The following is a 16472-nucleotide window of genomic DNA, read 5'->3' on the forward strand; positions in this document are numbered from 1 at the left end:
AACAGACACATTTAAGACCGTATACTGGTCAAGTATGAGGAGAATCAGGAAGAACTATAGCTGATTCTCTTTCAAAAAAGGAGAAGCACTATACAAAAGTTGGTGTATTTACTCTCAACACCATGCGAGGTAGAAGTACTTTACAAGTGGAAGAACTGTGTACAGGAACGTAGATGGAACAAGGGAACACAAAATACAATGCAAAATCAGGAACAAAACTCAAGCTGTTTCATCAAAATCAGTCTTGATGAGTGAAACGGTATTTACCTTTAGAATGCCTCTGAAGATATTAAATACAACTGAAACCAGGCGTTGAAAATGAACACAGTACTTTGTATAAAAACATGGAAAGAAACATGACTCGCTAAATTTTTTAGTACACAAAATACTAGAACTATGTACATTACTACAAATGAAGAAGTTAAACCTAAATGGATGACAGTATTAGCACCCTAGAGTAAGTTATTACATTATGTTTTCTCCCCAGGAGTGTTACTCAGGCTAGCTAAGCAATAGTGGTTTTACGCCTTTTTTCCTCATCTCATTCTGAATTCCACCCCCATCCCCCAAATCATTCCCTTCTACAGCCTTTTCCAGATATTTTATAGTTCAAGACGACAACTAATATTTGGTCAATTAGCTTGGAAATAAGCAGTTTACTCCTACTGTATAAAGAGCTCCCATGTCACCCACATAGTTCCACAATGACAAACGGCTATGTTTCAAATTAATCAAATTCTTTTCAGAAATTCATTCTAAAATAATGTCAAAACCAGTACTGCCAGTTCAGATCCAGTTTACTTGTAGCTCTTTCTTTTGGGGTTTAACCAAAACTTGCAATATTGGAAGTGACAAATTTAAGTCAGTTGACATTGCCATCCTAATCACAAAGCGTAATACAGCCAGAACCATACAAACCAAGGAAGGAAGTTCTTCCTGCCAACAGCTGTCTAAACAAAACAAGATGTTGTGCAGAAAGGGTACTAGTCTCCAGGAAGAGTGTGGTTTTTTACTTTTAATTCTTGTACTGATTGAACAATCAACTGCAGTCTTTTGTTACTCAGAAAACTGTATGAATTAATGAAAATAAGCAGTATTTTATTTCAATACCAGATTTATAGTTTGTGTGTTACACTGGGGCTGACTTGACTGATATGAAACAGATATGTCTGAAACACAACATAAATTAGACATGCCATGAGACATGTACAATTAATTTCTACTAAAATGTGGATAACTAAACCCACTTTATGCCAATTCTTTTACACTTTTAATGGTGATAGTGACTAGTATTTTAGTAAGAGGGTAAAATTCAATAAAATGTACAAGGACAGCCATACAACTCAAAGACAGTTTGCACAGCTTCCAATACCACTGTGAAAATACATCCCCTCCAAAATAGAAACAGGCACTTCATCTTTAAAAATGAAGCACACCCTTTTGTTCTTCAGTCATCATCAACAGTTGGCTTGATTGTCACTCCTCGTCTGATTTGACCCCAACCAATTAAACTGCAAAAAGAAGAAAGTTTATATTACTTTTAATAGTAGTCATGCCTTCAGTTCTCACATTTTGAATTTTCTCAACTTATCTCCCACCCACAACAGCCTACAAGACACAACACTGGTTAGCAGAAATAGAGAATAGGAGACAATGAGGGACAGAGAACGTTTGTATGTTTGTAATTAGCTAAAGATGTACCTTTCAAAAGTAAACTAAAAATCTGAAAACATTGTAACTTATGTTGTGCTGATGGACTATAAATCTATCCAGAGCTTGATCTCTTTCACCTATGCCCGCATTACTTTCAAATAGAAATGAAAATGTGAAAATTCAGACAAGATGACAGTAAGATTACAAACAGCTGTAACTCTCAATGAACATGTAACCTATAAAAGCAACTCAACATTCAGCTAAGTTCTACTATTTATATTCAGTAGAATTAAGACCCCTTTTATGGGCCACTGTTGCCTCAAAAATATGCTTTTAGAAAGAAATTAAGATTATGTCCATTTCCACAGTCAGCAGGCAGTCCATGTGATTATTAATACAACTATCTTTTAAAACATTTCCAATTTCTGGCAGGGAGATACATACACAGAAACCACACGTGCATCTCAATTTAATTTGCTAAGCAGTAGAGCCTGTCTCTGGGCACCAGAAAAGGGACTGAAGTGTATCAGCCTAGTACTTCCCACCTTTTAGGACCATATCTATAGGCTATAACTAGTCCATCTTTGAATTCACTGTTCTTTAGAATCACTAGTATATATCCTCTTTGCTTGGCCATTTGCTGTTCAACCTCTGTGCCTCAAATACATTTACCTTCTATTTTATACCTCCTTTTTGACTCTTGCTTTCTCACTTGGTTCCATCTTTTCAGTATGACATTGCCTCAGGCTACAAGTTCCTTTTCACAGTACATTATCTTCATTCTAATTAGATTTTATTAAAAGCTGCTATTCCCAGTTTGCCTCCTTTCCCTTTTCTTAACTTTCAGTTTCTTTATGTTGTCTCTTTGTCCTTTTAATACAACATAGAAGGCAAGTTTTTAATAACAAGAGCTTTATAGCAGGTTGCCATTTCTTGCGCACCCCATAATCCAGAGACAAGCGGGCTTTTTGGCAAAATTTTGTCATGTTTTTTCAAGTGGGAAGTAATCTACAAATCAACAAAACTCACGCTATCAGCCTATATGCATCCATGGATATGCATACAGTGGAGACTTCTTGTAAAAATGGCTACGTTCCCTTATAGTACAAGAGCTGTGCAGGGTCAGCAAATCTAAATACCCTTATGTTATTCATGTTGTCTTACGGAACACATAACAGGTACAGCATGTGTAATCACCTTAACAAGAAGTATGGCACTACGATTAAAATGAATTATCAACTAATTCTGCTCATTTTCAGCCTCCAGATGCTTCTGTGCAGTCAAGACATCCTATATTTGTAATTCGTATGTGTCAATCCAGTTGATATTTTTCTTTCCCCTCTGCTCATAGTACATACAATACCTAAACCTCAGAATGTCCTTTCTCCATTCCCTTGCTATTTCTTCAAGGTTGCGCTAGAAATCACATACAGCTCCACACATAGACCACCACTGACTCAGGCGTGTATAAAGACAGGCTTTGCCTTAACATTACTAGAATTTCCAAACTGCTCAGCCAAGACTGCCTACTGTTAGCTCAGTTTACAACGTGACAGCTACGGCAACAAACCATGAACCTCATATTTCTGTGTCTGTTAACTAAAAGGTATGTAGCCAAGTGTAATGCTTCTTTAAAAAAAAAAAAAAAAGAGGCTAGTAATGAAATTAAGCATTCCACAATAATGTTGTCAATGTCTTAAATTCCTCTGGATTCTTCTAACACAGACACACACTTACCTATTCTAGAACAAAACCAGATCCACCTATTTTTTTGTTAACAGTGTAACAACTAGGTACCCCAGCAATTTAGCACCAACTTACCGCCAGTGTTTCTCAACTCTTCGACTCAGGGCAATTTTTTCTCCCACTTCTGTGCACACTGGGTTAGTTAGCACAATCTTCCCCAAATCGGCCTTTACTGCACTGACTCTCCCTCCAGTAGATAAGGATCCTATGTTTACCATTAAAACTTCATTCTTTGATAATTTTTGCACCTGAAGACAGACATACAAAACTCTGAAACGTAAGCTTTAGTATTTAACAAACAAAAAAACCATAGACAATATTGAGTATCTACTGTTACCTACCTGCCCCAAAAAAGGTACAGCTGAGATATGCAAAAACTATACACACACACAAACCATGGACAACAGTGACAGTGGATAGTTTATATGAGAAAGGACAAATACATAAATGTTGTACACGCAGCACTGCAAGTTCTTGATAGGATGTACCTTCTTGATTTCTCTACGTTTCACACTGATGATTGCATATACTGTACTGAAAGTAAAAAGTCTCAAATACTGCTACTGGAATGTTATACCATTCTTGTAGCTAATCTGAATATTCTCATTTCCCTTATGCCTACATACATGAAAATGATTTCTCAAAAAATAATTCGTTTCACAGCATAAAGACAGCGCTGAAGCACTTAACTTACTGTTGCATGAAGCTGTTTATAGATTTTAATGCTAACAGGGAGAACTATGATCTTTTCGTTTAGTTGTGTAAAATGGACCATGGAGCACATGACTGTGCTGTGCATCAAGCTCAGGTTTTTTTCAACTACAGTGTTTCAAAAATACTTGGGTAGAAGTTCTTCAGAGAAAAGAGTCTACAAAAAGCATGTAAGTAGGAAGTAGATCGGTACGTATATAAAACTAGTTATTGCACAAATTAATAGGCTGATAGCAAAGGAAAACAACTACCAGTGTATTTAGAAGAATACCTAACTTCAGGACACAAATATTTTATGCTACTTCAAATTACTCTGATATGAATTCCTACGCCTCTGAAAAGCATTTTCTTCTATAATATTAAATAAGCAGATAGGTTTAATGACAAGCACATATGAACAGGAAGAGAAAATTACCACATAAGGTCAAAAAATGTACATACTAATGACACTTAGCAAAAGAAATCAGGGAAAAACCAAAAGCAGTACAGACCTTCGCAGCTTTCTTGTCTCCTTCGGTGCGCACACCTAATAGTCGTCTCAGCAAGAAATAGGAAATTTCTAGCTCTGTAAATATTTCTGGCAGTGCTCCAACCGCACCAAGAACTTGGCCTACCATTCGGTCAGCCCGACACAACGTTGGATCAATCTTAGTTCCAACACCTACAACACAACAAGGAAAGTCACAAGGTGTAACTGAAAGGTAGCTGTCACATTTATGTATTAGAATATTTGAAGGAGATCTAAAATCAACAGAGAATGTTCTGGGAATTCCCTATGACCTGGACAGCACTTTCAGAATGTCAGCAAGACCGTGGGCTCTATCTAAACAAATTAAGAAATATCTACTGTTAAAATCAGTACAATTAACAATGCAAGTTGATCTGCACTGGCCAGTGATGTTTAGGAAAATTATTTATTAAATATCTAATTTTCACACCCGTGTTGTCTCTCTACATATATGAATTATTTTAAATTGCTCAATAGCCTTTGTTTATTACACTGAAATTCATTGCTGAATGAAATCAAGTGTTTTCAGTAAGCACGAAGAAATAAATCTTTGCATATGAGATTATTCTTACCTATAAGACCTCCTGGAGCAGCATATTGCAGATCATTGTGTTCAGCAAAGAGTGACACAATTTTGGAGAAGATAGGCTTGCACATGAGTTTTCCTTCACTGTCCTTGGACACAATACCAGGCCGGACCTCAATTTCCTGGCCCACCTAATTACAAATGTGAAAATGTGCTTAATTGGCTGTTTCACAGGAACACAAAGCTAAATCCTAGTCACAGAGAAGACCTACTTATCCCAAGACCTACTATTTACACAAGTCCTTGGTTCTGGGCTACTGTAGAACTTTGAGGACTTCTGTTGCACTGTTTACTGCAAACTGAATAATACTGAAAGCTTTGTATCTTATAGCTGATGTAACAACTGATTTTCTTTTCAATATAATTTGTAAAACTGCTTTAGCAAGGATCTTTATCAGCAGTAATTCCAACATTTAAATTTGAGTAATTTTGTAAAACATCATTTCATTTAGGAACATTACAGCACTGAGAAAAATTGAGTTAATTAAATCAGTGTAACTGATTGGCATCTACAAATGTCAAGACAAAGAAAATACAGGTTATATAAATGTTTCAAGATGTAGCTTGCTTTCCAGCTTAGCAGAACAACTTTTAAAGTCCATCTATTGACAGTATGCATCAAGGAAAAAAAAATCAGAATATACAAAATATTTAAATGAGGAAGTGAGACCTGAGGGAACACACATACACACTTCTGAGGTACTTTTAAAGTTCTTTTGCTCCCCTGTTCCCCCCAGTAATTCAGCAAGTCAAAGTGGCAGGACAGGAAAAAAGAATAGCTCCCTCAGTTTCTGTAAGCAACGAAATCATTATCTTTATTACCAAAAGTTAAGACTATAGCAACGAATATACATTTAAAAAATAAAAATCTTGTTATGGTACTTTAAAACAGGAAAGTAAAAATGAGGCATAGACAGAAAGGGTAAGTGACATCTGACTGTATTCTAGTTTAAAAAAAAATCAGTTATATAGATTGATCTTGTACTAAGCATGGAAAAGTTCTACTCATTATCATCATTACAAATCTCCACACAAGAAAGGGAAAGTTACCTTTAAAACACCCTTTAGAATACTGCCACCAGCTACACCTCCTTTAAGGTCATCAACTTCACAGCCAGGCTTGTTGACATCAAAAGATCTAATTACTGAAAAGAATAGACCATAACCAGGTTTATATTTAAGATCAGGTTTTTAAAGAACTGTCTTTCTTTAGCAGCTTTGATTGCTTCCCTATGCTCATGAAGGTATACATACATATATATATATATATATAAATACTACAAAAATGTAACTCAGGAAGAACACTAAAATACGATGAATATTTTATTCCCAATTTTTAAGTATACAGTTATCTTGTTCTCAAAAACATTTAAGCTGTTCATATACATAAACGTTTTTTTAAACTGTTTCTGCGTAGCAGAAATTAAGTTAGAAGATCACTATCTGAAAAAGAAAGCAATGATCAACTATATCACAAAACCCCTTCAACATTCACAATGTCAATTGTGAATACTGGAACCTTGTTTTAATGTGGCAAATTTTTATGCATTCCGAACATTTGTGGGTCTCCCATGTTCTATGTGGAAAAAAGGGCAAACAAATGGATTCACTGTAGTGGAACTGGATTTCACAATATGCTGGACAAGAACTGAGACTTTGACAATTATATAAAGGAGACAGGAGACTAACAAAGAAAATCTAACCAGGCTCCAGGAAAATAAGATTTTCATGGAAATAATCTAATTTTCAAACTCAACAATTTGTCAGAATTTTGCTAAATCAAATTTAAATCAGTAGCAACTAACAGAATGTTTTTAAGACAGATACATTTCTCATCATTTATTTATTTTAGTGCTTTCACACGCATAGAATATATACACAAAACCCAGCAATTACCTCAGGTAGGTTTAACTATAGTAATTAACTATGAACAAACAATACAGCTCTCAGAAAATAAGCAAGTTTTAAAATAAAAGCACACTAAACGCTCTTTTCAATCCCACCTCTTTTTAAGAGCATCCATCAACAAGCTATTTTAAGTGTAGATACATGTAATGAATGATTAGCCACAAAAGCCCAGACCATATGGCATTTACATACCAATAAGCCTTGGTTCAGATGTGAAGTCTCTCAAAGGGACTGGGATTTTCTTCACTATGTACTCGCAAACTACCTCAATGTTGTATTTCAACTGTGCGGAGATCGGAATTATTGGAGCTCCTTCTGCAACTGTACCTACAACAAAATCAAGTTCAACATCAAGCCTTAATATAGTATTTACAGGAACATGACCAAGCGTTCTGTCATTGTTAAAAACACTAATGAATTTCAAGGCACATTTCATGTGTATTTCCCAGAGCAGAACATATCAGAGCGCTTACCCTTCCCTTCAACATTTTAGCTCAAACCAGCCACACCTACTTTTCAGGGCATTCTGAAATAACCTTGGTGTTGCCTCTGGATAAGTGCGCACTGAAGAGCTTTACAGTTGCTCTCTGAACACAGTGCAAGATAACCTTCTCTGAGGGAGGGCACGCTTCCTACATTATCTTAAGAATATTTCTGATCGCAATTTCCTCAGAGAGACTAGGTATCTTAGTACTTGATAGATCAGCATTAACAGTCAGATTTCATTCCGACAAACTAAAATTCCTATCAATCTATGTTTTCTAAGTTCTGCAATATAAATACATATTTTAGAAGAATCCTCATTTTATGGAAGGATGCATTAGCTATTAGGACTTGTTAAATATTACTAATTATATCTGTGTTTCTTGTGATAACTCCAGTTCTCAAACTCCAAATTTACACATCAAGCCACTGTGACATAGCTGTTATGAACAGGTTATACAAGGCAGCAATTCTGAACTAAAAGAAAAAAACAAACAAAACCACAGACACACTGGCTAATTTTGATGGTGACACTCTAGCTCTGCAGCTTTCCACATATACCAGCTAAAGCAGATAAGCAGGGAAAACAGTGGAAGCTCCTGGGAAAGACAAAACTCAAAGCACTGAAGTTAAGTAGAATTTTACAGACAAGAGTAGGATAATGTTGCTTGACCTAGACACCGAGAGAGGTGAAAGATCAATCTTTTCTGATTTGGTAGAAGAAAAGCTAACACATTCATACCTACAAGGTGCCCCTAACAAGTACTACTACCTTTTCTCCTGTGCTGCAGTAAAAATCACAGTACAATCTCTACTACAGCAACAATACCAAGAAGAAACCACAAATTCCATGAAAGCTACTAGATAGGAGCTATTACTGCTAGTTTTACATCAAGAGCCAACAGCCTTAATACTTGTAGGCAAGCAGTCTGGAATGGGCAAGAAGCACAACTCCAATGGCCTGTTTTTTAGATTAACAGATTATGTACACCAGCATCGCCTACGGAAGAGAAGCTTTGATATAAACATACAGAAGCCACTATGTCCACGTCTCAACACTGAAGAATTTCCACCACTAACTGGATTTCTGCTGCTGAAAACTTACCTTGTACAAATGCAAGAATCTGTTCATACTGTTCTTTAGCCTGGCTCTCCTTCACCAAATCAATCTTATTCTGCAGAATCAAAATGTGTTTCAGTTTCATGATTTCTATAGCAGCTAGATGTTCTGAGGTCTGGGGTTGAGGGCATGACTCATTACCAGCTGAAAGAAAAGTGACTACAATAGAGAAACTATACAGATAGACAAAACTCCTACAGTTACGAGATCTACTTTCCATTGTATCTTTATAAAAAACAAGCCACATCTCAGTAAGCTACATTTGAAGCTTTCCAAGTGAGTAAGCACCTCCTTCCTCTTCCCCAGAACTGCTGGCTGTAGCATCCACACAATGTATGACAGATGAGAGGTTGTCAGAGTGATTCCCCCATTCTACTTGCTCCCAGTAGAAACATCTAAAATTTCCAAAGATACTGGTAACTAACTTGCGTCTACTTGACATTCTATCCTTAGGTCCTCAAGCATCTCACTACTGACTGTAGCATAATGGACAATTCACCTTTCAAGAAATATCTTAAAATTTGATGGCACTTCTTAATCACTAAAACCATAAAAATGCCCAACTTTATAACACACAATAAACATATCAAGTACGGGAATAGGGCAGCTATCAGCAAGGTTTGGATTTCAGCCATCCAAGAAGCTAACTCTGGCTGCATGTGCCATTGTGCCAGTTAGTCTCGCTTGAAGTCTGGGCTATCACACTTTCTAGGTCTAAACAGGCAGCAGGAATGACAGCTCATCAGCTATCTCAGACTATTTAAACTACAATATCTGAAGCTGTTTTTCTTGTTTGTTGACATGGCCTATCTAGGTAAAGATAATTACTGTCACAGAGCGCTAAATTGTTCTATAGACATAAAAATCACTTTTATGCACTTCCTGTTTGTTGCAAATCAGAACAAAAATTGTCTGAATCAAGATAAATCTCCTGTACCTTGATTTTGCCTTTATTCATCTGGGTTTACTGTTTATACTGATGTTTCTGGGCTCTCCTGTATGGCAAAGGCTACATACATATCTAAAGCAAACTGAAGCTTCAGAGAAACTCACAATGTACCTGTAGGTAATCTATTTCCATAAAATGATACTAATTTCACAGTACTATACCACTACAATGATTCATCTTACCTAACTAATCTTCTGTCAACTGGGGCACCTACCAGACTAGTAAGTACGTAAAGCAATGTCCAAAATCAACCAGCTTGTTAGCACTACATTCTCTGTAGCATCACTGTATTTTCTTAAAACACATCTCAAAAGCATTCACTTGTTTTAATTGCTCATCCCACTCCACTAAATTTAAAACCCGATATAAAGTTGCTTCATGATATTAAAAAAAAAAAAAAAAAAAGAGCTCTGTTTTTGTGTAGCAATCATTACCTATCAACAGTAAAGCTGCATCCATTACTGCTGCACCGTTCAACATAGTAGCCATCAAAATATCATGGCCAGGACAATCCACAAAAGAGACATGCCTGTTGTAGAAGAAGGTTAAAAAGAAGTCCAAAAGCCAATTATCAATAATTTCTCTGACCAATTTATGTGAGTGCCTAGGCAGACACAAAAGTTAAAAGCATCCTTAAAATAGATAAACAAAACTTTTCAAGACAGATGCTGGGAAGTAATACCTTTAAAGTTTTTTTGAAGTTCTAAAAGAGCACAAAGACTACTGAACAGCTACTGAATACTTTTTCTAAGTTTTGAGATTCAATACCATATATCCATTAGGTACTGCTTTAGTATTTCACAAATTTACTTGTAAATTAGACTAGATTTAAACAGATTTAAATACACCAGAATAGTAATACCACCAAAAAAACCCCCACCAACCAGAAAACCCCCAAACAAAAAAACAACAACAACCACACAGGATTTCTCCTATTCTTTTAAAAGACACCTGCCATTCTCCAGTTTTAGAAGATTATGCTGCTTTAATTATATGGTTATAATTGCACTTCAAGGATTTATCTACAGAGACAATGTTACGTGTCTTAGTTCCAACCTTATGATTTTATTGTGCAGACCGTAATAGTTAATTCACTACATTCTTGCCTGAAACTATTCAGTGAAGAATCCTTGTTTCCTGGTAGCATGCCACCAAAAAGCAAGGGACTAGTTTGCTGCTTTGCTGGTGATGTTAAAAATCTACTGGAAGCAAATAAACAGTAAGATAAAAGAATACAAGGCTTTTAACCAATAGTTTAAAAAATGGCTGCATGACTATCACTCCAACAGAAGTTATTGTTAGTAACAAGTGCTCTACTAGGAATCTGAGGAAAGGAAGGAAATAAATTATTACAGCATTACATGTATTTTACTTATAAGCATGAACTAGGAATCCTGTCGTACTTTTTTGACTACTCTCGTTTGAGCAATCATTGTAAAGACCCACACAAAACCTGTTGTGGTTACTATGCTTTATTAGAAATTAAGTAAATGAATAGCACGTGGGCTCCAGTTAAAGACCTGGTCTCATATTACACACCAGGCTTTCATATATTAATTTTAATAACTTCTGAAAACTTTTCTGCCTCTAAGAAGAAAAGGTTTAACAGATGTCATCCTCCAGAAAGGAATTAAAGGTGCGTTTGTGAGGTCCACATTAGTTCTCATACTAGTGGCTTTAAAATGTACTTATATTAATAATGTTAAAAAAAATTCATTTCAGACACCTGCAAATACCCAAGGATAGAAGACACAGTTGTGCTCTACCACAGACTGTGTGTCACAACTAATAACACCCATGCAGTTTAGATGATACTTTAGATCAGGGGTGCCCAGCATCTAAGAACATGTGGTCTGCCATAAAAATTCATACCATTCATTCTACAGAAGTTACCTGACTAGTTTGAAGTTCCCTTTGGTGCCAGGAATATCTGTGGGGAACTCATCTGGGGTGCTACTTCCACAGGATCGGTAACACTCTGGCCGAGAACAGCTTGGGTCATCCAGCTTATAAATCTGTAAGTAATTTTTAAAAATTGAGAGAAATTTTAATTCATCAAGGATTAGTTACATATAAGCTTATATCCATCCTGAAATTTATTAGCAACATATTTGCTAGATCCATAGTAATGACTCACCTTTGCATTAGCATAACCCAGCTTGATTGTGATATTTCTTTCCAGTTCATTTTTAAATCTGACAGTATGAACTCCAGATATAGCTTTGACTACTGTCGACTTTCCATGGGCTACATGACCAATTGTACCTATGTTTTAAAAGCAAATGTTTGTTAACGAGCCGTTGTTTAATTTTCTGCAGTGTTCCATTACAATCAACACAACCACAAACTCTCTATAGCCAGTAAGTCCAGAGCTCCCATAAGAAGCATGCATGGATTTCATAATAATTTTTGTTTAAACAAACAAGAACCTAAATTGAGCTCCCAATAGATACATCTTTGCACTTTCATGAAACTCATGTAAATGCTTAATTTTAAGGTAAAATAAACTGTTTTAACAACTATTCCCCACTTCATTCAATAGTGTTCTTAAAGAAAAATCCGTGCTTTTCAAGTTAAAAAGGTTTGACAAATGTCTTCCTGTGCCTTGATAAAATTTATAAAAACACTGTATCTACATTACTGTCTGTTTCAGTAAGACTATCTTAAAGTTCTCAAATAGATACCATATGCTACTGCATAAGCACCAGAAAGAATTACATTAATGCACCCCTCTTTTTTACAAGTTTGGTTTTACCTATATTAATCGTTGCTTGTCTGCTGATGACTTCTGGTGAAAGAGGTGTCAACTTGTTAACATCCTGTATGAGGGAGATTTCAGAATTTATTAATCTTCTATCTAAACGTTCAGACAGTACTATACATATTTTCTTAAAAATTATCCAGTCATTCTATTCAACATAATCCAACCAAACTAATGAAAATAATTCTAAATATGCATTCCAATCATTTTAAGTACATGAAATAGGACAAAATCCTGATTGTAAGTCCGCATAGGTTGCAAATGAAAACACCAACTGTAAATCAGCACAGGGTGCAAGATGTTAAAGATGCAAGTAAAGAAAAAAAACAACCCAACCCTCCAAAGAAGCTCTAACACACAATAAAACCCTCACCAACCCCAAACTTAAATTACATGTAACAGGCAAATTCAAATTAACTTTCCATGGCTATATGGTGAACAGCATCTATGTTTTAAAAACAAAGGTTTGTCAATAAACAGTTGTTTGGTATAAGGTTCCATTACAGTCAATATATAATTACAACTAACATTTTGGAGTCAGTAGGTCCAGAGACTTCCTTAGCACCATGGATTTAATTTTGGATTTTTTTTTAAAACAGCAATTTTTTTCCTCAAATACGGTTATTACTACTTTAGGTACCAGACAAAAATTCTGCTGTTTTAAAAAGCCTGTTGCATGAACCTACTGGTAGCTGCTGGCAAATCAAAACACTTACAAATACATCCCATACAGTTAAAAAGACAACTCTGAAAGAGTTGGTTTGGGGATTTTTAAAGCTGTTTGTCCAAATATTGGACAAATGTTGAAATCCACTGAAATGTTCCACTGTACTCTTTTTGAAACTGCTTACAGTTAATTTCCATCCTGCACTGAATTCATATGGGTGAGCTGCTCTGTTCAAGCAAAGACTCATGATGCTAAAAGAGTCCTCAGTGCAGGACAGGATATGACTATTTTGCTAAATAACACACACACAATCTACATTAAATCACACTGTTTACACTGTTACATACAGGTTCAGTGCATAACAATCAAACTCAAACATCTGTGTAAAAATGTAAGCTGACTCATTCTATTATCAAGAATAAAATGTTCATGTTCAATACAAAACAAGTTTTGTCCACCTAACACAAACAACTATATTTGTCTTTTTTTGTACATCTAACTTAAAATGACTATGCGCACTGAAGTCAACGATGGGAACATGACCTGCAGATGGCACCATCTAGTAGGGTGACAAGCGGCAAGTGTGATGCAAGTCCTGTCGTCAAGGGAATCGTTCCTAGTGCACACAATTATGCATGTATGCAATTTTTTCCTCAAGACTGGTATAAAGGCTAGCTTTAGCTATAAGCTCCGGTCAACTGCAAGCATTCAGAGGCCAACTGAAAAAGTATAAAAGAGCCCTTAAAGACAGCTCCTAGTGACCTGCCAACTAGGCGTTTCTGTGTTCTTTCCCACTGGCAAATGCTACAATCAACAATGAAAGGAAGTAAAGCAACTTTTTGAAATTACTTACATGCTTCACCAATGAATATCAACATGCTTAGCTATAACACAAAAAGAACTCTTGTACCCAAACCCCAAGGTATCAGACATTATTACTGTAAAGACAAATAAGCTTTTCTGGTTTGCTGAATAACAGGGAGTCAGCAACAAGGTTTTCGACCGGTTTTGTCCACGTATACGTGTAATAAGTGAGAACAAGCACAGGTGAGGCGTTTAATAGGCAAGACTACCACAGCAAGAGGCCACTGCAACTGACTTTGTTAGTAGTCACAATTTTCTTGGCAGACCAACTAAGGCAGGACTGGCAACCAATCCACCTAGCCCGCTGGGGAAACTGAGTGCCAGTTTATGGTTCTACATCGGAGAGAGAAGAGGTTTTTAACACTGTTAAGCAGGCCAGCCCTCGCAAGGAGGATACTGCGCGTCTCCACCACTACCACGCAGAAGCTTCGCTCGCCAAGCCAGGCCGCCAGCCCGCCGAGCCTCGAACACCTCCCGCCAGCGAGCGGGGCGCCTCCCGCAGGCAGCCCAGCCCCGCCGCGACCAGCCTAACCGGCTCCCAGCGCCGCCGCCGCTGCCCGGCGCCTGCCTCCGACTCCCCCCCCACCCCCAGCCCCGGCGTGCCGCAACGCGGCCATCCCAAGCACCGCCACCTTCCGCGCCTCCTCGGCCCTCACCGGCCCCAACGACCGCGGCGGGGCCTGGAGGAAGGCACGGCTCCCCTCAGCCTGCGAGCGCCGCCCCCCCACCCCGCCAAAGGCCCGCCCGGCCGCACCAGCCCCCGCCGCCCGCCCCCGCCACTGCTCGGCGCCCCCGCCCGCGGCCGCCTGCCGCTGTCCCCCCGGGCGCCCCGCCGGCCAGCCTCACCAAGGTGGCGAGGTCCTGCCGGCTGAGATGCGGCTGCCCCAGAGTCACTCCCGCCTCGTCCCCCGCCATCTTGGCCCGAAGAGGAAGCGAGGAGGCCCGCGCGGCCGCCTGACCCCCCGGCTCCGCTCGGCGCCGCCGCTGCCGGCGCGCAGCCCGGCACCCGCCGGTCGGAGGAGTGACGCCCGTCGGGGTGACCCGCCGCGCTGTGCGGCGCGGGGGCCGCCGCCAGCCCCGCCGCGGGACGGCAGCGGCTCAGGCGCGGCGGGGGCAGCCCCGGGAAGGACCCCCGTCGCCCTCACGCCGGGTGATGCAACCCGGCCTGCCCCTGGGCCGCCCCGCGTGCGCCGGCGCCGCCGGGGAAGCGAGGGCGCGCGCGTGCGCGGGGCGGGGCGGGGCCGCGGCGGCGGGGGGTCGCGGTGCGCCTGCGCCTTGCGCCTGCCGGCGGGTAACGGTCGTGGGCCCAGGGTGGTGCGGGGCTGCTGAGGGGAGGCGCTGGGGCGCGGGGGGGGGGGGGGGGGGCTGGGCACAGCGCACCGTTTGCGGGTACGTGCGGGTGGTTCTACACGCGGGTTTCAGTCACTGCTGCAGGAGCAGACGCCCGGGGAGCTCTCCCGAGTATTTCTGGGGAACGGGGGTTGCCCTTTGTCGGCGGCAGGCAGGGCTGCTGGGCCCGCGGTGGCGCTGTGCCAGTGCCGCGTGTGCTGCCTGCACATGTGGAACAGTGGCGTTGCAGCGGTGGGGTGGTCACGCTAGGGACCTGGTTCGGTTGCAAGGTACACCAAAAAAAACCGAGATTCATCCTGTGGTTTAAGCAGCGACATTCGTTGATGCATGTCTTAACAGTGTGGTAGCGTAGGTTTATTTGGGGCGGTGAGTGGGTGTAGAGAGGAACACGGTAAAATTTGAACAAGATATGCTTGTATGTACTGGAAATGAGCATATCTAATTTGATGTCCGATCAGCTCATCTGCTTGAACAGTAAAACGGCACTGTACATACATTAGTGATCTCTGCTGGCCATCAGCCTGATAAGATTTTGAATTTCAACCTTTCTGTTGTTACTGGCTTTTGTAGGCAAAGTGCTCGGTGTTAGGGAGACCGTATGGATATAAGACCCTGACCCAAGACGCGAACAGCTTGAATCTTTTGTACCAAACAGCTAAAATCCCCACAAAAAGTGTGCTGTTTTCAGAGTTGGGTATGAAATAAATGCTTCAAAACCCAAATAAAATCCCTGAGCCAGTGAAGAGAGCCAGCTTACAGGTTCAGTAGAGACTAAGACCAAATTCACAACTCTTCCTGGTGGGAAATTGAATTGACTTCATCATGGAAACTTCTTAAAGGCATAGAGGATGTTGCTACTAACAGGATTTCTTCTATGATCAGAGAAACAGGTTTCAGCGTAAGTAACCAGTTATGTCAAATACATACACATTCATCAACAGTGGCTTTGTCTGCTGGAAAATGTGGTGGTTCTCAGGTTTTACCTGATTTAACTGCTTGGGTCAAAAAAACCCAGGCTTGGAGCAGACAACCATGTGATTAAAATGCGATGATGGAAATTTCTGTGAAACTGGTATGCCTGGTCTGACAATGCTTGTAACCTCCCACTTTCACAAATCCTACTATTTTCATTCTTTCCTGATTACAAGAGTTAGGAGTGAGTTGTG

The 16472-nt window shown here is 39.6% G+C and overlaps 2 protein-coding genes across 2 annotated transcripts in view; one reads left to right on the forward strand and one right to left on the reverse strand.

Moving 5' to 3' along the window:
* Positions 1-779: 779 nt before the first annotated feature.
* EIF2S3 (eukaryotic translation initiation factor 2 subunit gamma) lies at positions 780-14959 on the reverse strand. The gene is made up of 12 exons (XM_056328100.1): positions 14803-14959; positions 12420-12483; positions 11802-11929; positions 11558-11679; positions 10099-10193; positions 8701-8859; positions 7305-7439; positions 6255-6349; positions 5191-5335; positions 4602-4771; positions 3475-3647; positions 780-1511 (listed from the first exon to the last, which is right to left on the reverse strand). Exons 1-12 carry the CDS (start codon positions 14869-14871, stop codon positions 1448-1450), a joined length of 1419 nt encoding a protein of 472 aa, XP_056184075.1. The 5' UTR covers positions 14872-14959; the 3' UTR covers positions 780-1447.
* A 388-nt stretch (positions 14960-15347) lies between these two features.
* The window catches only part of KLHL15 (kelch like family member 15), a 29102-nt gene continuing 27977 nt past the window's right edge, over positions 15348-16472 (forward strand). The window contains exon 1 of the mRNA XM_056328094.1: positions 15348-16204. The gene's annotated coding sequence lies outside the window, so the exon portion shown is untranslated. The remainder of the gene's footprint in view (positions 16205-16472) is intronic.

This window comes from Falco biarmicus, chromosome 2 (assembly GCF_023638135.1).
Source record: "Falco biarmicus isolate bFalBia1 chromosome 2, bFalBia1.pri, whole genome shotgun sequence".
In the NCBI taxonomy this organism is placed as follows: Eukaryota; Metazoa; Chordata; class Aves; order Falconiformes; family Falconidae; genus Falco; species Falco biarmicus.